This window comes from Sus scrofa, chromosome 1, assembly GCF_000003025.6.
Source record: "Sus scrofa isolate TJ Tabasco breed Duroc chromosome 1, Sscrofa11.1, whole genome shotgun sequence".
Lineage (NCBI taxonomy): Eukaryota > Metazoa > Chordata > Mammalia > Artiodactyla > Suidae > Sus > Sus scrofa.
The window spans coordinates 188,989,929-189,013,746 of NC_010443.5; the positions used below are offsets into that span (position 1 = coordinate 188,989,929).

Below are 23,818 nucleotides of genomic sequence, written 5' to 3' on the forward strand. Positions count from 1 at the left end.
TGAACTAAAAGGATTAGGGGGAAAAGCTGAAAGCAGAGACCAGTTAGATTCCAGAAACTTGGATGAGAGATGTTGATGGTTTGATAGAGGATGTTATAGACAAGGTAGTAAAAAGTAATCAGATTCTAATAGTAGTTAGAAGGTGGAAACCTTCTGGATTTGCTGATAGATTATGAAGTATAGAGAGGAAAAGTAGAGAATAATTTCAAGTTATTGGCCCAAGTAACTGAAGGAGGGAAGGAGTTGCTATTTGATGAGATGAGGAAGAGTATAAGAGAGGAGTACGTTTAGAAGGAAGAATCAGTTTAATTTTAAACAATAAAGTTTGAGCAATCTTTTAAACATCCAAGATGGATATATGAGACTACTATTTAAGAGAGTTGCTTGGGTTGGAGAGATAGATACTGGAATTGAAAGCAGAAGGATGGTACAAAGCCAAGGACTGGATGAGTTACCAAGGGAATGGTGTTGATAGGGAAGTGAGTCACTTGGATAGGTAGGTCCTGACTAACCACCAGGAGGCAAACAAATCAAGAAACACAATTTGCCATTTCCTTAGTTTTATCTTAGTTGTACCTGAGAAACAATCTCTTCTTTTTTTAATTTTAATTTTTATTAGAATATAGTTGATTTAACAAGTTGTGCCAATTTCTGCCATTACAGCAACGTGACCCAGTCATACTTATACATGTACATTCTTTTTCTTATATTATCTTCCATCATGTTCTACCCTAAGAGATTGGCTATAGTTCCCTGTGCTGTACAGTAGGACCTCATTGCTTATCCATCCTAAATGTAATAGTTTGCATCTACTAACCCCAAACTCCCAGTCCATCCCACTCCTTCCCCCTCCCCCATGGCAATCACAAGTTTGTTACCTATGTCTGTGAGTCTGAAACAAGATTTTCTTGATCAGGACTTTTTAGTCTGTTAATCATCACCCTAAACTGTTCCATGTTATAAATGCCTTATTTTCTGCAGAAGAATTTAGTGATTTCAGTTTCAGAATTTCAAAATATGGGTGGGAAAAGGGATTCTTTTGACTGTTCATCATACCATATATTTGTTTCCATTCCATCTTCCTTTTTTTTTTTTTGGTCCCACCCATAGCATGAGAAAGTTCCCCAGGCCAGGGATCAAACCCAGGCCAGAGCACTGACCCGAATCACTGCGTGATAGCACCAGATCCTTAACTGCTGTGCCTTAAGAGAACTGCCTCCATTCCATCTTTTATACCAAATAATTCTGTTGGGATCTTGACTATCTACTAAATAAATTACATATTATTTTTTTTCTAACTTTTTTGAGGTATGGATATCCTGATAAAAAATGCCTTCATTATTTCAGGTAAATAGTTAAAACTGGGCCACATTATAATATATACTTGATTTGTTTATTTTCTTCTCAGCTAATTCTTTTTGACTAATATAACTCATGAGTGCCATTTACCTGGTGTATTTCTTAATGGCGGGTATAAGCAATTTACCATGATAAACGTTAATAACTGCATGATACACTGGTTTTAAGGAATTCAAGATAACTGGATTAGAATTGACAGTTTACTAATTTGCTCAATATAAAACAAGTTCACTTAGAGCATCCTTTTATAGATTTGAAAAAATTACATGAATTCCTATTTCACAGTCTTGTTTTTAAACAATGAACTGAATAATTTACATTTGCTTTTCTTCCTATTTTTTCCTGGAAAAATTATTTTTCCCTAAATTAATCAAATAGGAATATGTGAGCTTCAGTAGTACTACTGCCTCATTAGCTAAATGATACTATTTTGTAAACTGAATTTTTTTTTTTTTGTCTTTTTGCCGTTTTCTTGGGCCGCTCCCACAGCATATGGAGGTTCCCAGGCTAGGGGTTGAATCGGAGCTGTAGCCACCGGCCTACGCCAGAGCCCACAGAAACACAGGATCTGAGCCTCGTCTGCAACCTTCACCACAACTCACGGCAACGCCAACTCCTTAACCCACTGAGCAAGGCCAGGGATCGAACCCGCAACCTCATGGTTCCCAGTTGAATTTGTTAACCACTAAGCCACGATGGGAACTCCCTGAATTTTATCTATAGTCTCTAAGTTGTCATCCTGGAAGTAAATGTACATATGCATGATGCTTAAACTATTATCTGCAAAGAAAATCTTTGACATTATATATTTTGCTTATTAAATTTAGAGAAATCAGTTTCCCTCATGGCTTAGTGGTTAACAAATCAGACTAGTATCCATGAGAACATATGTTCAGTTCTTGGCCTCACTCACTGGATCCAGAGTTGCCATAAGCTGTGGTGGAGGTTGCAGACACAGCTTGGATTCTGCATTGCTATGGCTGTAGTGTAGGCTGGCAGCTACAGCTTTGATTCGACCTCTGGCCTGGGAGCCTCCATATGCCACAGGTGCAGCCCCAAAAAGACAAAAAAAAAAAAAAAATAGAGAAATCTCCGTAGCCATTATCATTTCAACTAATATCATAATCAGTAAAAATGCAAAATTTTTTTAAGCATGCAAAATTTTAAACTGTTACATACAACATATCACACTCATATATTACCATTACTAATTACCTGTAATGTTTTTTGTTTCAGCTAATGTTCTGGCTTTTTCTCACTTTTAGACCACAGCAATGAAGAAAATAATGTATTACAACATGCGCATAAAAACTGTTCAAAGGCATCTTAATGAAGACCTTGAAAAACTGAATGATCGAAAATGTAAATTACAGAAGTTGCCAGAAGAACGAATAAAATTATTCAGCTTTGTGAAAAAAAATGTAAGATTTAATACTATAAAATTTCAGTGACCATTTAAAATCAATACCAAGTTTCAAATAAGTTTGCCCTGAAAATGTTTTGATTCTAGGTGTTTAACTAAGCTTCATTCTCTGCTTAGAAATCTGCAATTTAAAAAAGGTTTAGGCTTATTACTTTATAAAGTTTTTAAATGCAATATAATTTAACATGATTCAGCATTATAGAATCTATTAGATTTATTTCACCACATTTTTATTTTTTTTAATTTGCTTTTTAGGGCCACACCCAAGGCAAATGGAGTTTCCCAGGCTAGGGGTCTAATCAGAGCTATAGCCACCGGCCTATGCCACAGCCACAGCAATGCGGGATCTGAGCTGCATCTGCGACCTACATCACAGCTCACAGCAACACCAAATCCTTAACCCACTGAGTGAGGCCAGGGATCAAACCGGCAACCTCACGGTTCCTAGTCGGATTCATTTCCGCTGAGCCACAATGAGAACCCCTTATTTTACCACATTTTTATTAGATACCAACAGGCTGTGCTTAAAATTCATTTTCTTGTCTAAAGTGCTAAAATATTCCTTTACTAAGGTGTATAGAAAAACACCTATTAAGGTGTATAACATGGTGGAGACTTTATAACAAGCTAACTTTAGTAGTTATATGTGCTTTTTTATCTAGAATAAATTGATTTCCTTTACTAAAAGTAGATTCTGAAAAATGAAGGATTATTTACCTCAAAACAGAACTTTTTATATATAAGAACCTATTGAATTTTTTAAAAGTATGAGAAAATAATGACTTATTCAAAAAATGATGTTACAAAGGGGAGTAGGGGAACTGGATCCTTAGTTTACTTTACCAAAAGTAAATACAGTAGAGAGAAAAGAATCAAATGTAAAAATGAAAACATAAAAAAGCTAAAGATATATAGATTAATATATTTAACTGATCTCAGCCTGTCAAATAAGAGAAATACTAGAAATCCCAGGGAAGAGGAGTTCATGTTGTGGCGCAGTGGGTTAAGAATCCAACTGCAGGAGTTCCCGTCGTGGTGCAGTGGTTAACGAATCCGACTAGGAACCATGAGGTTGCGGGTTCGGTCCCTGCCCTTGCTCAGTGGGTTAACGATCCGGCGTTGCCGTGAGCTGTGATGTAGGTTGCAGACGCGGCTCGGATCCCGCGTTGCTGTGGCTCTGGCGTAGGCCGGTGGCTACAGCTCCGATTCAACCCCTAGCCTGGGAACCTCCATATGCCGCGGGAGCGGCCCAAGAAACGGCAAAAAGACAAAAAAAAAAAAAAAAAAAAAAAAAAGAATCCAACTGCAGTAGCTCGGGTCGCTACAGAGGCCTGGGTTTGATCCCTGACCTGGCACAGTGGGTTAAAGGATCTGGTGTGGCACAGGTCACAACTACAGCGTGGATTCAATCCCTGGCCCAGAAACTTCCATATGCCTCGAGTGTAGCCATAAACAAATAAAAAATAAATCCGTAAAAAAAAATCACAAGGAATAGAATTTAGATTTGATTGAAAAAAAGTAAAATGCTTTGTACTAAAAAGAATCATTAATTAAAATAAACAATAAATGACAATCTGAAAGATTGTTTTCAGCTAACATGATGGACAAATGTGGTATCTTTCATATAAAGATGCTTATAAATAAAACAGGACAAAAAGTAAATATCCAAATAGAAAAATTGAAAAAAATACATAAACTATCATTTTACAAAAGAAGAAATAAAAACTGACAAACTGACTACTTCATTTGAAACAAGGTATCAATCTGATTATTAATTTCTTAATATGAAATAACATAACAATCAACCATTTTCACCTATAAATTTGTCATAATATGACACATGTTAGTACTTTGCGTGGTGAATGAGTGTGACACTCATTACATCATTGATGGGAGTGTAATCAGGTCATATATATTATCAAGAGCCTAAAAATGCTCGTAGCCTTTGACTCAGTAAATTACTTCTAGCACTCTATTCTAAATATTTGGATAAATATTTATATACAGGGATATTCATCCCAGAACTATTAATAACAAAAAAATTGGAAACTACCTAAATGTTTAAGAAAAGAGGAAGACTTCTTCATTCTTAAAATAGAATAGTATGTAGCTATTAAAAACCAAGTTTTTGGTTTTTTTTTTTAAGAGTTAGGACAATGCTAACTTAATTTTTTTAATTTTTTAAGTTTATATGATTTTTATTTTTCCATTATAGTTGATTTACAGTGTTCTGTCCATTTTACTGTACAGCAAAGTGACCCAGTCATACATATATATTCTTTTTTCACACATTATCCTCCATCATGTTCTATCTCAAGTGACTAGATCTAGTTCCCTGTGCTATACCAGCAGGATCTCATTGCTTATCCACTCCAAATGCAATAGTTTGCATCTATTAACTCCAAACTCCCAGTCCATCCCACTCCCTCCCTCTCCCCCTTGGCAACCACAAGTTTCTTCTCCAAATCCATGAGTTTCTTTTCTGAAAAACCAAGTCTTTTAAATATATTTAATACTCTTTCTAAAATGAACAGGTTTAAATTCACTTTATAATCAGAAAGATATTCTTAAAGTTAAAATACTAACACTATTTAAGTTATTTGAATACAAATCACAGGAAAACAAGTATATGGAAATCATTTTATATCTTCCATTTTCATGTGCAAATGGATTATTAATATGTGAAAAATAACAGCTATAGATTATATAAACTATGGACATTTTTATAAAATATGCTTACTTAGTTTTTTATCAGCTGGATATAACCATTATAGAGAAAGGAGTACAGATACTTAGCAAATTTGTATAAACCTCTCTGTGTACAGTACAATTTATCCTGAATACAAGGCTGGGCTTAGTGTGAGGCCAATGAGGTACCCACCCTGGGCCCAGAATTTAAGGGAAGGCCCCAAACCTCCATAATCAAGGTAAGTTATATACTTTAATATAGTATTTAAAAAAAAAATGAATGCCAAAAAAGTCCATTATGAACAAACCCCCCCAAATATCAAAACTTTAAAAAAAGACACTGCTATGCTGAGCCATATAGGAGACTAAGGCAAAGAGAAAAATGTGCACCCTTATATCCATGTTTTTGTGTATTTTTATGTTAATTTTTCCAAGAATATCAAAGTAGTTGAAAAAATATTGAAAAATTTAAAAGTAGGAGTGATAATAACTTACATTATTTCAAGTTTAAACATTTTCTTTGTACCAAAGCCAGCATTTTTTCTTTTTTTTTTTAGGGCCACATATGGAAGTTCCCCAGCTAGGAGTCAAATTGGAGCTACAGCTGCCGGCCTATGCCACAGCCACAGCAACACATGATCTGAGCCATGTCTGTGACCCACACTGAAGCTCACAGCAATGCCAGATCCTTAACTCACTGAGCAAGGTCAGGGATCGAACCCCCATCCTCATGAGCCATGACGAGAACTTCCTAATTTTTTTTTTAATTTAATTTTATTGGAGTAGAGTTGGTTTACAATGCTATATTAGTTTCAGGTATACAGCACAGTGAATCAGTCATACATATAAATATATCCATTCTTTTTTTCTTTCTTTTTTTTTTTTTTTTTTTTTGCTATATAGGTTGTTACCAACTATTGAGTAGATTTTCCTGTGATATACAGTAGGTCCTCACTAATCGTCTGTTTATACAATACTGTGTGTTATTCTGTGTTCTGTCAATTTTCTACTATACAGCAGGGTGACCCAGTTACACATACATGTATACATTATTTTTTCTCACATTATCATGCTCCATCGTAAGTGACTAGATATAGTTCCCAGAGCTACACAGCAGGATCTCATTGCTTATCCATTCCAAAGGCAATAGTTTGCATCTATTAACCCTAGACTCTCAGTCCATCCCACTCCCTTCCCCTCCCCCTCGGCAACCACAAGTCTGTTCTCCATGTCCATGAGTTTCTTTTCTGTGGAAAGGTTCATTTGTGCCAAATATTAGATACCAGATATAAGTGATATCATATGGTATTTGTCTTTCTCTTTCTGACTTACTTCACTTAGAGTCTCTTGGAACAAGAGTCTCTTGTTCCATCCAAGTTGCTGCAAATGGCATTGTTTTGTTCTTTTTTTATGGCTGAGTAGTATTCCATTGTGTACATATACCACATCTTCCTCATCCAATTATCTGTCAATGGACATTTGGCTTGCTTCCATGTCTTGGCTATTGTGAATAGTGCTGCAATGAACATGCGGGTGCATGTGTCTTTTTCAAGGAACGCTTTGCCCGAATATATGCCCAAGAGTGGGATGGCTGGGTCATGTGGTAGTTCTATGTATAGTTTTCTAAGGTACCTCCATACTGTTCTCCACAGTGGTTGTACCAGCTTACATTCCCACAAACAGTGCAGGAAGGTTCCCTTATCTCCACACCCCCTCCAACATCTGTTATTTGTGGACTTCTTAATGATGACCATTCTGACTGGTGTGAGGTGGTATCTCGTGGTAGTTTTGATTTGCATTTCTCTTAATAGTCAGTGATGTTGAGCATTTTTTCATGTGCTTGTTGGCCATCTGTATATCTTCCTTGGAGAAATGTCTGTCTATTCAGGTCTTCTGCCCATTTATCAATTGGGTGGTTGGCGTTTTTGCTGTTGAGTTGTATAAGTTGCTTGTGTATTTTAGAGATTAAGCCCTTGTCAGTTGCATCATTTGAAACTATCTTCTGCCATTCTGTAAATTGTCTTGTTGTTTTTTTGGTTTCCTTTGCTGTGCCAAAGCTCGTCAGTTTGATTAGACCCCATGGATTTATTTTTGCTCTTATTACTGTGGCATTGGGAGGCAGACCTGAGAAAACATTTGTAAGGTTGATGTCAGAGAATGTTTTGCCTATGTTCTCTTCCAGGAGTTTGATGGTGTCTTGTCTTATATTTAAGTCTTTCAGCCATTTTGAGTTTATTTTTGTGCATGGTGTGAGGGTGTGTTCTAGTTTCATTGGTTTGCATGCAGCTGTCCAGGTTTCCCAGCAATACTTGAGGAAGAGACTCTTTTTCCCATTTTATATTCTTACCTCCTTTGTCAAAGATTAATTGACTGTAGGTGTCTGGGTTTATTTCTGGGTTCTCTGTATGTCTGTTTTGGTACCAGTACCACACTGTCTTGATTACTGTCAAAGCCAGCACTTCTTATCATTTTACTTTGGCTATAGTAGAAGCTAACTCATTGATAATATTTTAAAAATCTTTTTTTTGCTTTTTATTATCAATCAAGAGAATTGCTGTGTTTGAAGTATTTAATATTGTCTTTCACTTAGTCAAGAGAAATTGGCTGACTGAACCCATACCAGTGTCATAATCACATGCTTGCTATGTTTTATGAATTTTAGCTTATTTATTATCTAGATTTCTACTTTACTAACTTAAGTTAATAAATAATATATATCACTAAAAGCTTTTGCTCTCTGGCACAATGATTTCAACAGTTGGAACGGGAACTGGCTGAACTCAAAGGATCTGGCAAAGTGCACAATGACAGATCTAATAACAATAAAGTAACTGAGCTTGAAAAATCAAAGAATGGTGAAACTGTCACAGAAGAACCAAGCCTTCAACAGAAGATAGTGACCAAATTAAATGCCCTGAATGAAAGAGTAACATTCTGGAACAAAAAAATAGATGAGTATGTTCAATGAATTATCTAGTTGTTCAAATCTGGAACGTGAGGGAATTGAATGTTCTGACCATTAGTTGAATTCAGTTCTCTTCTTTAGGAGTGGAAAGAATTACAGTGTGAAGTAAAACATGAAATGTGTCTCCAGTTCTTAGTAGAGATAAGCATCACTGGTTCAAATCTAGCCTACAGTGTTTTGCAGAGGCAATATACTAAGAACAGTGAACTTCCTAGTGGCTTCTTGTCACATCATTACCATCTGCAAACTAAAAACATTTAAGTTTTTTTTGTTTTTTTGTTTTTTTTTAACATTAGCTGCTACTGTTGCAGAAACTCACAATATAGATGAGATTGGGCAAAACACAACAGTTCTTTGGAATCATTTAGAAACAAACTCAGGTTGATTATCAACTAGAAACATAAAGCAAGATGACTTAAAAATACTGTGAATTTTCTTTTATTTACTAGGGCACTAAGTGATAAGTTAGTTTGCCCTATAATAATACTAACAAAATGATAACTAACATTTATTGAGTTTTTACTCTGCCAAACTCTTTGCTAAAAGATTTATATATATATTTATGTATATATATATATTGCATATAATCCTCAAAAAAGCCTAATCAGTTATAGGTAATATCAGTACTGACATTTTTCTGAGAAACTGAAGCAGAAAAAAATGTTATGACTTGTCTAAGATATGAGAGCCATACATTTCAGAGCCAGGAGAGTCTTTTAACCTTCACTTGTTCTGAAGTTAACAAAATTTGAAGTGCTGTTAATTGCCAAAAATAGAATGTCTTTTACTTGGTTTAACTGTTTGGTAACACCAAGCTTTCTCTATTCATTGGCAAAAGCCTTACATTAGCTTAAAAGAAACAATCATGAATTTTAATGTTGTGTTTTTACATCATTTGAATAGCTTTTTTTTTTTAATAGAATTGAAGCAATTTATCGTATTGAAGTAAAGCAAAAGAAGAAAAGTCATAGTTTATTGATCCCATTTTTGTTAATTGAGTTGGAGACTGTGGGAAATATCCACTTTGAAGAAGGCACTCGATCGGATGACTGGTAAATCTGTTTGAAATTTAGTTGTAGCTTTAAAACTAATTTTAATTGCTTAGGATCATCAACCAAAATATCAACTTGTAAAAATCTTAAAATGTCCCATTTTCAAAACACTTTCCATATAGAATATTCATCCACTGAAAACTGGCAGTCACCTACTTTAGCACCTATACATTTCTTTGTTTATTTACACTATTGCCATGAGCTAACCCTTGAAAACACCCTAATAGTATTTCTTTGCTCTTTAGTCAATTTCCCTTTGCCCAATAGCAGAATATAATTTAGAAGTTTACGGCCAAGTATTAATTTTATGTATGTTTATACTGTTTATTTCTGGACTGAATATGGCCCTGGATTCTGAGTAGTGGGTGAGACGTGAGAGCAGAGAAGGAATAGCAAAGCAGGATTGGCAATTGTAGGCTTCAAACACTGGAAGAGGCTGCCTATTAAATTTCCAGGGGAGTCCATGATCAAAGTCAAACCAGTTGTCTAGAGCTAGCTAGAGTCAGGGAGCACACAGACTTAATGAGCTAAAACAAGGCATACACTGAAAAACCAGAAATTCAGTGAAAAGCCCATCTGGATGGAAATGGGGAGAGCCACCCAAAACAGAAGCAAGAAGCAGGTATCCACACTTAAAATCAAGGCTTACTGGTAGGCAACAAAGAAGTGGTTGTGTTGCCTCAACTAGAGGGTGCAACCAAAAAAAAAACCAAAACAAAACAACAACAAAAGATCCTTAAAAAAGAAATCCTTTGCACAAAAAATATCATAATCATAACTTTCACACTTCTGAAATCACTTTCTCCAGATTAAGAGGCCTTAGACTGAACAAGCCAAAGACTGCCCTAGAATCCTAGAAGCATACTGCAAATTTGGGTGTGTGGAAAGAAACCAGGAAACATATAAAGCTACAGAACGGACTTCATATCACCACCCCAGAGGATGGTTTTACTCGCAGTCAGTGTTTTTAAAAAACACTGCTTCTGTGGAGTAAAATGCAAAACTTGCAATAAACTTTTTGGAAAGAAAAACATGTGATTGTAATGGGTTACTTTAAACCAAGCCTCCTGATTCTATTAGATGTGGCTCTAATTCACCTCTGTGAGTAAAGGTTCTGAAGGGCTTTCGGAGTAATTTGGTGGAAAAGTGTAAGGCACTCTGCCCAAGGCAGAAAGGGATCTTTTAAAATACTGTCTTTTGTACCAGTACATCCATTTACCCACCACTTACCACTGTTTGCTTCCCCACTATATTTGATTTTTATGTACAAAGGTATAAAAGGTGTTCATCCCAGTTCTCATGCAAACAAGTAGAGGCCTTGATTTTTCAAGTATAAGAACTGAATGAACTGATTTTTCAAGTATAAGAACTCTCTGCAGGATGTATGCATAATTCTACAGTCTTTCATTCATATTCACTAAACCTACACAGAATTGTTTTTTATCATTTTGTTTCTTTTTAATGCATTGCAAAACAAGTAGATTAGTGAAAAAAATATGTAAAACAAAATAACTAAAAAGTCATTTAAGTAATTATTTCAGCCTGATAGTAGTTAGATATCTTTGATGGACTTTGATAAGCATTAACAATTGTCTACTTGGTTTTAATAAGAATAACGATCCATTTTAAGGTGAAAATCAAATACATGTTGGAGGAATTTCAAGGACTTTTTGTTACTTTTAGCATACTACAAACTTGGCCACCTGAGCTCTGATCTTTTATGTATATTAAGAAATAACTACAAAAGGGCTTTAAATTGCTCTGAGTAGTACATATCTAGTTATTTTATTAAACACTGACTTTAATTAATATTTTTTAAGCCAATGATTTAGCACTTAAATAAAAGTACTGGAGTAAAGCTAGAATTAAAACATAAAGGTTTTCTATCAAAAAAGCCTATGTTTATTTCTTCAGTAAAAGAGTACTGCAGATCTCTAATTGTAAATCACTGAATATTTCTTAGCTTCATTTCTTTTATGAAAAAAAGGGCTTTATTTTTCAGTTTTAAAAAGTCCTTATTTTACAGAGACTTGCTTGTTGCGTAGATTGTTGGCACTATAGCATTTTCATTACAGATCATATGCTTTACCTATGTATTGCCAAATGAGTTATCTATTGACATCAGAGAACATTTATCAAGTGGGGACTCCAAAGCATCAAAAATACTGTCCTTGTGCTTGAAAAGCTTCAACCTGGTTATAGATACATGGCATTTACTATTTAAAGAAAGAACTTTCAATCACCACAAAACAATATATGTGACTCTGCAAGCTCCTTGAGGACAGACAGAATGTTTCATGTGCCTTATAAGTCATTACATCTAGCACAGGGCCAGCTAGATTCATAACTCAATAGGTAACTACTATTGCAGTCTCTATATCACTTTATATAGATACTCATTTAACAGGTTCACTTTTGTCTATAATAACTTTCAGTAATTAATCTGACTTTATATATATAAACATTCCATGCTGTACTGTCTTAGGGAGCTATAAAAATGTAGACTTGTTTTATACTGTTTTATCTTTGGTTTTGATATGGTTTAAGTCAGCAAGTCAGTTAACAGTAGTTATTAATTCTTGTTTAGGATTTTGAAGTGCATTTTAATAGATTTTAGTAAGCTGCAGCCATTTAAAATCATGTGCATTCTACATTTGTTAAATGGGTGCATCACTTGTATATTAATGAGCATTTGTAGGTATCTCTCTGTATAGCTGAATATCTTAGTCAATGATGTATATCACCACTATGGATGCTCACACATTCAGATCTTATTGAGTGAATGAGGACACCCAGTGAAATGAGGGGCCCCCACTCTCCTAACCTCTGCAGTTCTGGATGCTGTTAGCTATCTATCCCTTCCTTGTAACGTCACCTCTCTAATTTTTTGTACTTAGACATTTCCTATTTTCTTTTTACACTCTCCCTGACAATATTTTCTACTCCTGCACTTTCAAAAATAACTTATAGTTATAATCTCTCTCCTTTACCCCAGTCCTAAATTTCTCCCTGTTTGACATTTCTAGGTGAATGTCCAACTGGCAAGGCAAACTCCAACACATTTAACAGGGAACTCAACCATAAAGTAATAAAATTTACAGTGGGGCTAGAGTCAGAAAGCCTAGGTTCAAACTCTATCTGCATAGTCTTGAAACACTTATTTAACCCATCTGAATGTCATCTGTAAAATAAGAAAAATTAAAATCTACCACAAAAAGTTACTGCTAGGATTAGACAAGGTAATGTGAAAATACCTAGTTCTTAATCTTTTTGTTTTTGTTTTCCTCTTTCTGCCCACAGACCAGTCCTTCCCTCTCACTTCTCCATGCCTGTCTGTGGCACTACCATCCTCTTAGTCATGGAGGCACAACAATCACTGAAGCCCTTCTTGACTCCATTCTCTTCCTCATCTCCACATCCAGTCAATCTAAGACTCACAGCTTCTCACCACAATATCTCTTGCATTCATTCTCTCCTTTGTAACCAAAATCACCTGCACACGGGCCCCCATGACTTTTCTTTTAGATTATTGCTATATCAAGCACAGTCTTTGTGTGTAGGAGGCACTGGGAATTCACTGGCCAATGAGCATAGATACCTAAATATTTTCCCATACGGTCCCGTCCTACACAAAGAGAACTCTGGTAAAAACAAAACAAAAGCCTCTGTGGCAACCTGTTACCTTCCAAATTACATTCAAACTCTTCACCCTGACATCGAATGTCCTTCACTGTAGCTGAACTGTGTGTGCCTCACTGCTGTTGGAATATACCTGGAACACCATCACATAAGTGGTTTTATTTTTTGTTTCCTCACTCAGAATGCCTCACATTGTCAACCCTCTATCATTGCCTGTCAAAACTTTATCTTCAAGGCTGACATCAAAAGTCATTCATTGTGAAGAATTTTCTTGTCATCTCTGTCAGCTATAGTCATCACTGTTATTATTATCCTTTTTGAATCTTCATAGCACTGAGTTGTATCTCATCTACATTATACTGTTTTACTTTTTTACCCATTACTTTTTCACTCCGTTGGTTTCAATGAAGATAGATACTGCATCATTTTAATCTTTGAGTCTTTTCAACTTTGTTCACTTGCTCAGCATTCATCCACTGAGCTTCTACCATCAGTTACATTCTATACTAGGTGCTAGTGATAAAAGTCAAATAAGATAGGAGTTCCCGTCATGGCTCAGTGGTTAATGAATCTGACTAGGAACCATGAGGTTGTGGGTTCGATCCCTGACCTTGCTCAGTGGGTTAAGGATCTGGCATTGCCATGAGCTGTGGTGTAGGTCGCAGATGCAGCTGGGATCCCGTGTTGCTGCAGCTCTGGTGTAGGCTGGCAGCTACAGCCCCAATTGGACCCCTAGCCTGGGAACCTTCATGTGCCATGGGAGCAGCCCCAGAAAAGGCAAAAAACAAAACAAAAAAAGTCAAATAAGATATAGTTCCTGCTCTCATCAAGCATGCAATCTGGCATAGAAGACAATGATAGTGAAACAGTAGTAAGTGCTAGGATGACTGTACATGTGGAGAATGTCAGAGGGGCCAGCTATGTGAAGATCAAAGCAGAATGGGGAAGTTAGAGGAAGTTTTCTGTATAGTATAGTACGTTTGAAGAACTCAGGAGTTCCACATGACAAGGGCCTGATCTTTAAGGGTCTTGTAGGTAGGGCTAGGTCATTTGAATTTTGCCCTTAAATCTATGGGAATCCTTGAAAGAAAGTTATAACAGATTTCAGTATTTTTTTATACAGAGTCCTAGAGAGTCATTGTTTCAAGATTTAAGGTTCAGACTAAAATGTGTATACCTCAAACCAGTACTGACATGCTCCCCAGGGCATGTAGCACATATTCAGCAATGCTGTGACAAGTTATTCTCCATGAGGCATTGATAATATTGTCTCAGTACCTCAGCACAGATCTGTTCTCCTTCCTCCAGCAGTATTCCAGCCCTCTGGATGAGCCAGGTGACTGAATGAGTTGCTTTACTTCTGTGCCCCCAGGTAACACAGAGCCCTTGTCCTCTTAGCACTATCTTCAGGATGCTGGGAATTCCATGTAAGGAAGGGATCAGCTGCTGAATTTCCAAAGAAAAGCTCTGTGGAAGGATCACACTACTTGGAGTTTCCTGTGCCATTCCTGGCTCTTGCATTCCTGGGAGACCAGGCTAGAAGCTAGGAACTGTCCATTCATTACTTCAGTCTATTCTTGATTACCTCCCAGGGCAATTCTTACTTACTCTTTTGTTACCATGTAACAAAAACCTTATCTACATAAAATGCCTACAACACTAGTTTCTATCAGAGCACAATAATAATAGTAGCAGCAATAATTATAGTGCAAGCAATAGTGAGAGCTTCAGTGGTTCCAGGACATGTTATTTAGAGGTGACTTGGACTGATTCTAGGCCCATCCAGAAAATGATCCCTCTATATATGAAACTGTAGGTTCCCCACTTCACATGATGATCTGGTTGTTACCCAGACCTCTGAACTAGCTAATGACATCATGCAGGATTACAACACTATTTCTGTCTCCTATATCAGACAATGAGCTCCTCTGGGATTAGTTTGGTTTGGGCAGTTTAAATATCAACTCTAGGAAAGGATTAAATGGGCAGCTCCTAGCTGCACTGGTTCAGTTTTGCTGGTGAGAAAGGCACATGCTCTAAATAAGGAGCGTAAATGTTAGTCTTAGGGGGAGATAACGCATCTGGAAGCTCACCTATGTGATCTTAGCCCACACCCATGCTCAGGCCCTGGCTGATTATCCCAGTGAGGACCAGTCATCTCATTCAAAGGCAGATGTATCCCATATAGGAGCACTTAACTTCATTTTCAAATTGATCCATTTTTTTCCAAAGTTATTTTTATTTTTATTTACTTTCTTTTCATTATGGTAACATTGGTTTATAACATTATATGTTTAATGTGTACATAACACTTCTACTTCTGTATACAGTGGTGTGCTTACCTCTAAAAATTTAGTTTCCATCTGTTAGCATTCAGTTGGCCACTCCCTAAATCTCAAATTAATCTAAATTCTGTGCTACTTTAAAACAGGGCCAGAATTATTGTGAGCATGGTCGGGTGAGGGCAGCAGAGAGTAAATGAGCACTTAAGTATGTTTTCTTGAACGCTTCACAGCAGACTCCAACTTCTTCAATTCTTTTCTCAAATATCTTTTCTGAAAGGTCTTACCCAAGATCTATCTTGTATTCCCCACTCCATTCCTTGTCCTTAGCCACTTTCTTCGGAGCAACTATCAGTTTAGATTTTATGTCTGTCTTGTTTATTTTTGGCCAAGTCTCTTGAATTATATGATCCATGAGAGCAGAGACCCTGCCTCTTTCACTTCTACATCCCTAGTTAGGAAGTTACTGCAATAGTCCCACTGAAAGATAATGGTGAATTTGACTGGGGAATAGCAGTGGCAATGATGAAACAGGGTCATAGTCAGGATGTATTTTAGATACAGAGCCAAACAGACCTGCTAAAGAGTTGGATATTAGTGAGGAAGAGAAGAGGCAAGGTTTATTACTGAGATTTTAACCTAAGCTACCAGTTAGAAGGTGGTGCCATGTACTGAAGTGGAAAACACCCAGGAGGAGAAGGATTAGGGGCATGTGTGCTGTATGAGTTAAAGTTTGAGAGGCCTATCACATATCCAGGTGAATATTATCAAGCAGGTAGTTAGATGATCAAAAGTAGGCATATCAGTTAAGTGGGGAGAAGATAAAACTTAAAAGTAAAATGTTAGAATTTATTAGTGTGATAAATATGTATATATACATATATATAAATATGTACATTATATTTAAAGTATATATTGCCAAAGAGCCAGGTGAAATTACCTAGGGATAGAGTTTACCTAGGGATAGAGTTTATGGAAACAAGAGGAGAGCTAAAGACTGATTCCCAGGGCAATCCAACATTTAGAAGTCTGTCAGGAAAAAGAAGCAGCCAGTAAGACAAAAGCCAGAAAAAAGAAAGTGAAAAATAAAAACTGCTTCAACTTTCAGTCAGAATAAATGTGTAATAATTAGTAAAATAACTATTTTATGTTTCAAAGTTTAGTATCTCTTTTGTTGATGGAATAAGACCCAAAACAGTTATACTATATGACATTGTATCTTTAGCAAAAAACATAAAATATGGGCTATTACTAATTTTTCTTATGTAACATTGTGTTTTCAACATTTTAAAGAAAGCCTATTATCACCTTTGTATATATTTCATATTTCCACATAGGTTTAATTCCTGCTACGAATTAATTCTGTCACGTTTTTGTACGTGGGACTTCAGAACATATGGTATTACTGGAGTGAAAGTAAAACGTGTCATCAAAGTTAATAACCGTATTCTGAGACTAAAATTTGAAGAGAAATTCCAAAAGTTTTTGGACAATGAAGATATGCAAGATTCAGAGTAAGAAGTTAATTTCCATAAGGAGCATTTTTACAATAGTCTGATTTTATTTTGTAAAAAAAAAAAAAAAGTCTTTCTGTTTTAAAAGTTTACAATATTGAAAAATTCCTGTAGTAAATAGTTCCTTTTCATTCATCTTCCTTGACTAGAATGACCTTAGAGTTTAACCACATTGGACATCTTTTTAAGACTGAAGAGGAGTTGAAGTTTAATAATGACACTGAAACATTCAGTGTAAATGGGAAATATCCTGGGCAGGGCATTTGGTCATATTATTTATAACTAAGCCTTTTAGAAATCAATTCTAAAACTTTTTTGTTTCAATTGTTCTTAAGGAGCTATCGAAAGATGTTGGAATGCCTTTTTTATGTTTTTGACCCTGAAGTTACAGTGAAGAAAAAGCATCTGCTACAAATACTTGAAAAAGGATTCAAAGACAGTGAAACAAGCAAGGTAGCATAAAATGTCACTCAGAATAATGCTTTCTGCCTAGTGAAGAAAGCCCTGCCACTGATTAAGCATGGTTTGATTCTCAATCTTTTCATTTATATCTATAGCAAACTTCTACTGTTTCACAAAAGGCTTGGTGCTATCATGAAAGGTACAGTCCCTCGGTATCTGAGGGGCATAGGTTTTGGGACCCCCACAAATAGCAAAATCCAAGCATGCTCAAGTTCCTTAAACAAAATGACAAACTATTGGTATCTAACTTATATACATCCTCTTTTTTTTAATTGAAGTATAGTTGATTTATAATGTGTTAGTTTCTAGTGTACAGCAAAGTGATTCAGATATATAGGTATATAGGTATATAGAATATATATTTCATATCCTTTTCCATTATGGTGTATTATAGGATATTGAATATAATTCCCTGTGCTACACAATAGGACCTTTTTGTTTATCCATTCTGTATACAGTAGCTTGCATCTGTTAGTCCCCAACTCCCAATCCAACCCTCCTCCACCCCACCCTCCTTGGCAGCCACAGGTCTGTTCTCTATGTCTGTGAATCTGCTTGTGTCATAGGTAAGTTCATTGCATCATATTTTAAATTCCACATATAAATGATATTATAAGGTATATGTCTTTCTCTTCTTGCTTAACTTCATTTAGTATGATAATCTCTAGGTCCATCCAAGTTGCTGCAAATGGCATTATTTCATTCTTTTTTATAGCTGAGTAATATTCCATTGTATAGGTACCACATCTTCTTTATCCATGCTTCTGTCCATGGACATTTAGGTTGTTTCCATGTCTTAGCTACTGCAAATAGTGCTGCTATGAACATAGGGGGTACATATATATTTTTGAATTATAGGTTTGTCCAGAATATATGCCCAAGGGTGGAATTGCTGGATCATATGGCAATTCTATTTTTATTTTTTTTGAGGAACCTCTATACTGTTTTCCATAGTGGCTGCACAAATATACATTGCTCCCCCTTTTCCACACCCTCTCCTGCATTCGCTACTTGTAGGCTTTTTAATGATGGCCATTCTGACCTGTGTGGGATGATGATGATACCTCACTGAAGTTTTGATTGGCATTTCTCTAATAATTAGTAATGTACATCCTCTTGTATAATTTTAACCATCTCTAGATTATTTATAATACCTAAAACAATGGAAATACTATGTAAAGAGTTGTGAATACAATGTAAATAGTTGGGAGCAGGGAAAATTCAAGTTTTGCTTTTTGGAACTTAAAGGGATTATTTTTTCAAATATTTTCAATCTACAGTTGGTTGAATCCTGAATTACTTTATTTTCACGATTATCTATTTAATCTTTCTAGGCATCTTATAATTTATATTGTGATCCTTTTGTGGATGATCTTGAAATACACCCTTTAATCTGTTTTAAACTCTCCAAGGGCTTCTCCGTTTTGAAAAAATTCATTCACTTAACACTGCTGTGCTATTATCAACTTCATTTTCCCCGTCTTGATTCAGATGTTGCTTTATCCCTGAGCTCCAGAATACCCAATCAACCTCTGTCAGTCCTGCACCCATTTGATGAAGCAGCTGTAACACAATGGTATAAAGCAGTGTTTCCTCACTCTTCACATCATGGCACACATAAAATGAAAATATTGCTGCATTAGAATTCTGGTTTTCCTACTCACCAGCTGTGTGACCTCACCTCTCTGTGCTGTTTCATCCATTCTGTAAAACGAAGATAATAATTATACCTACTTCACAAAGTTGTTAGGATTTAATGAGATAGGCACAAAAAAAGTTCTTGGATACTTGTATATCAATGATCATAGCATCATTATTCACAACAGCCAAAAAATAGAAATAACCCAAATGTCCACTAATAGATGAATGGATAAATAAAATGTGGTATATATATATATACAATAGAATATTGTTCAGTTATAAAAAAGAATGAAATTCTCATACATGTTACAACATGGATTAACTCTGAAAACATGCTAAGAAGCCAGACACAAGGAGACAAATATTGTATGATTCCACTTACATAAGATATCTACTGTAGGCAAATTGATAGAGACAGAAAGTAGAACAGAGGTTACCAATCAGAGAGGACAGAGGGATGCAGAGTTCTTGTTTAATGAATATACAGCTTTAATGCGGGGTGATGTTCTGGAAATGGATGGTGGTGATGGTTGTACAACATTGTAGATGTACTTAATGCTTATGAATTGTACACCTTAAAATGGTTAAAATGGTAACTTTTACCTGTGCTTTTTTTTCTACAATAATAAAAAAAAAATCACCAAAAAAGCTTTCCAGCCTCTCAGTGGAGAATGGATTGGAAGGAGTACAAACAAATGACGGGTGCATTGTGTAGGGTAAATCCTGTAGCAGCTCAGGCCAGAGATGATGGTGGTCTCAGCAGGGTGGTATAATGAGAGTGCCCTCACTGTACTTTCTGGAAGAGAAGTAGGAAAGAAGTGAAGAATTGAGGGTTTTATGTATCTATGTATGTATGTATGTATTTTGGGCCATGCCCACAGCATGCAGGAAGTTCCTGAGCCTGGGACTGAGCCACAGCAGTGACCCAAGCCTCTGTGATGACAGTGCCAGATCTTTACCCCAGTGCACTACAGGAGAACCCCAAACTTTGATACTATTGATTGCTCTTTCCTTTCTGAAACTCTCCTTTAGCATCCCTACACTGTTATCCTCCTATTTTTCTAACTGTCCCATCTTTGTTTCCTTTTTCCTTCCTCACCTTGCCTCTTAACAAGAGAATACCAGATAGTAAAGTTTAATAATCTGCCCTTCTTCTCCACACACAATCAGTTGTTCTTATTGTTATGATCTTAGAAATGGGGGAACATAATTGGCTAGAAAAATCACTAGGTAGCATGTAAATCAGGTAAGTTAAATTTCTATGCTAAGATGTACACACGGTGAGTAAAGACATACTTATGTTCTGCATCATTTAAGAGATGAGAGCTGATTAAAAAGATGAGCTGTGTAAGCAGTTTAGAAGGAGGATTTGGCTTAGTTTGGCAGTGTCTGGCTGATGCAGAGAGCCAGGCACATATCTTCTACCTAATGGATATTTAGCAATGGTCATTGGAATGAGGTTATACTTACTGGAAGGTGGAATTTGTGGTCATATCAGTCATATTTTCGTGTTTATTTTTTTTAAATCTCTTTATATAACAAGTTTCAATAAGAAAATAGGAAATTCACAGAGTTCCCTTGCGGCACAGAGGGTCAAAGCTGGCATTGTCACTGCAGCAGCTTGGTTCACTGCTGTGGTGTGGGTTCAATCCCTGGCCTGGTAACTTTGACATGCTGTGGGCACAGCCAAAAAATATAGGCAATTCAGAATGCACTGATAGAAAAGATGTAGTTCTATATAATTTGGCTACTAATATTAAACTAGTAATAATTTTCAAAACTCCAAGATAGTGACAAGGAAGAATAAACCTGTGTTCAAATAATGACTTCACCAATTTCTACTTCAGTCCTTGCATAGATCATATAATCTGTCTTAGCTCTAGCTTATTCTACTGCTAAGCATAGAGATTTTTGTTTGTTTTTTTAGATCTGCATTCATAGCAAGTAATATGAATATTTCTTATAAAACACTTTAAAGAAGTAACTCTAGTTAGATTTCCATGCATTAACAAAATCAGATGTATCTGGAGAATTTATTAGACCAAATATACTTTTAGACTATTGATTGATTGTCTTTTTAGGGCCACACCAGTGGCATATGGAGGGTCCCAGGCTAGGGGTTGAATGGAGCTATAGCTGCTGGCCTATGTCACAGCCACAGCAATGCAGGATCCAAGCTGCATCTGTGACCTACACCACAGCTCACAGCAACACCAGATCCTAAACCCACTGCGTCCACACGGATACTAGTCAGATTTGTTTCCTCTGAGCCACGATGGGGACTCCTATTATTTATTTAAATAAGAATCTTCAGTGTAATATCTAATTCTCACAGAATTTTCTTTTGGGAGTTTGCACAATTGCTAGTGGAGTTATCATTGAAAATATGCAAAACTATAGCTCCTACACCACACACTGTCAGTTTTGACTTTGGCTGCTTTTACAGGAACAAATATTGTCCTGTATTACTTTTCATAAATCTATTTGCACATAAATTAAAAATATATAAATGATTTTACAGAATGAAGTTGCACATGAAGGTTATCTACTTCTTTTCAGTGAGTCTGACCTGCATTTTCCTTGTCCAGACACATAAACATAAAATAATAAACTATCTGTCTTAAAGTCGAAGTATTATAAGTCTTGTAAAAATACTCAGACTTTATTTTGTCTTTACAGCTGCCTCTAAGAAAAGAGGCTGTCATTCTTGCTAACAGCCTAAGTATGTGTGAGTGTCCCAGAATTGAATTTCTACAGCAAAAGTACAAAGATGAGAAGATAAACTCTTTTGAGCATGAGCTCTTCAGACATGGTAATACAAACATATAGTGTTTCTGAACTTTTAAGTTCTAAGTCTTCAAATTTATTATTTTCATAACATTTTTGATACTTGGCTTTATCAACCTGAGAGGTTTTTTCAAACCCATTTTATTAGAATTTACCAATATAGTTATACTTACACATGATTTCCTGATGTATTACTTTAGTCAGGTTGTCAACAAATATTCACTGAGTGATTATTTTCAGCAGCATTAATAGGATGAGACTCATTTCTTATTCGTATTTAATCTAATTATATCAAATAAACACTTCTCACAGTCTCCTTTTGTTCACATTCTAAAAATAAACTTAATATGTTACACACACACACACACATCATCCAAACCCCAAATTCATAGGAAAGATAAAAGAAACTCAGCCCATTTCTATGATAATCATCATATAAAGCATTCAGGAAGGTAGGCCTTATTTGTTTTTAATTGTCAAAATATAAGAAGATAAGAAAGGCTGGTTATAAATCTAACAGGGCTAAAGACAAATTGTGATATGTATGGATAGCTTTAAAGTTGCCTAATAGAAGAAAAATGTTTGGTATTTTAATTTATTCACAGCTATTAGTGTTTTATTTGCCTCTTGAATATATATAAATAAAAGTACATGAGCCAGTTTATAGGACACTTCTGAGAGACGTTCCCAGATCCCTACAGATTGAGGATTCACCATGTCTCCTCTTGCCTCAGTCTCTTCCACTGTTCATTCTTCAGCTCCACCAGTATTTATTGAATGCTTACTAGGCATTAGGCACTTGCTAGGTGATAGGGATTTGGTCAGTGCACACTAGATAAAGTTTCTTCTTTATGCTTATAAACATTAATAATCATCCAAATAAATGTAATATTACAATTATCAGAAGAGCTACAAAGATGAAGTATTAATGCATAGTACCAAAGAATGTACAATGAAGAAAACTGGTCAGGAAGTAAAGGACACCAATATTCTTCTGAGCCAATCTACAGAAGATTTTGGTAGTCAGTAATTTGGTTAAATTAATTTTATAAGAGTAATACTCTGGGCTCCAGACTATGGCTCTGCTAAGATGATTCAAGCTGAACTAAATTATGTGTGTTTTGCAGTCTTTCATTCAGTTAATAATAATCAGAAAATTAAGCAGATTATTGAATCTAGAAAGAACTCCTTATTTGAAAAAAAAAATTTGCTCCTTTTTTCTAATTCCTCTCTATTCCCACTTAAGAAATACTTCATGATATTTTTCTTAACCCTTCTGGAATGTACTTTCTGAAACAATTATGTTCTTCCAATTTACATTTCGTAACTTATACATGGTTTTAAAAAGCCATCTGAATACTTTATGCATAGTAATTAGAAGTTACTTAATAGGATTCAATGACTCCTAGAGATTCTTAAGATGTAGTAAATTTCAAGGTTCCCAGTGGTCTAAAAGGAAATGTTTATCCATTCAGTACCCATATACTGAGTGCCTCTTATGATCTAAGCTATGTACCAGGTGCTGATGGTACAGAGATGAATTTTTACCCAGGTAACAAGAAAAACAAATTTCTTAAATTACTTCATAAGAATATTAATTATTGTGTTCTTTCCTTCCTTTTCTGTAAAGCTCAGCTTGATATAATCATGTGGATCCTCTCTTATAACCATTTTATTCAGTATTTATTGAGTACCTAAAGATCAAGCAGTGTGCTATGTGCTATACAGTGGCAAACAAGATAGCCAGGATCTCTACCTTTACAGAATATACAGTCAAGTTTGCAACAAATAAATAAAGTGATAACAGAAAATTACTGAAGTGAATTAGTGTTTTAAATGTTTTGTTTTTTCATACCAGGCATCCTCCTGATTACAAAGGTTTTCCTTGGCCAGAGTGTTCAAGCTCGTGATCAGGATTCCATCAGCCAAGCCAATTATCCAATGCTTAATTCAGTGTTCATTCCTCGAAAATATTTACTAAGTATGTCTTCCATGTAGATGAATCT

At 35.7% G+C, this 23,818-nt stretch overlaps 1 protein-coding gene across 14 annotated transcripts in view; it reads left to right on the top strand.

The window, feature by feature from the left end:
- The window catches only part of LOC100622535 (leucine-rich repeat-containing protein 9), a 115,161-nt gene that overhangs the window by 23,360 nt on the left and 67,983 nt on the right, over positions 1–23,818 (top strand). For 12 of the 14 annotated variants that reach the window (XM_021062234.1, XM_021062232.1, XM_021102725.1 and 9 more), the window contains 7 exons: positions 2,625–2,780; positions 8,229–8,425; positions 9,356–9,487; positions 16,746–16,922; positions 17,258–17,375; positions 21,705–21,837; positions 23,671–23,793. In XM_021062234.1, the coding sequence (XP_020917893.1) occupies positions 2,625–2,780; positions 8,229–8,425; positions 9,356–9,487; positions 16,746–16,922; positions 17,258–17,375; positions 21,705–21,837; positions 23,671–23,793 (1,036 nt within the window). Of the gene's footprint in view, positions 1–1,308; positions 1,348–2,624; positions 2,781–8,228; positions 8,426–9,355; positions 9,488–16,745; positions 16,923–17,257; positions 17,376–21,704; positions 21,838–23,670; positions 23,794–23,818 lie in introns of all 14 variants that reach the window. The other 2 variants (XM_021062255.1, XM_021062251.1) reach the window with 2 other exon arrangements.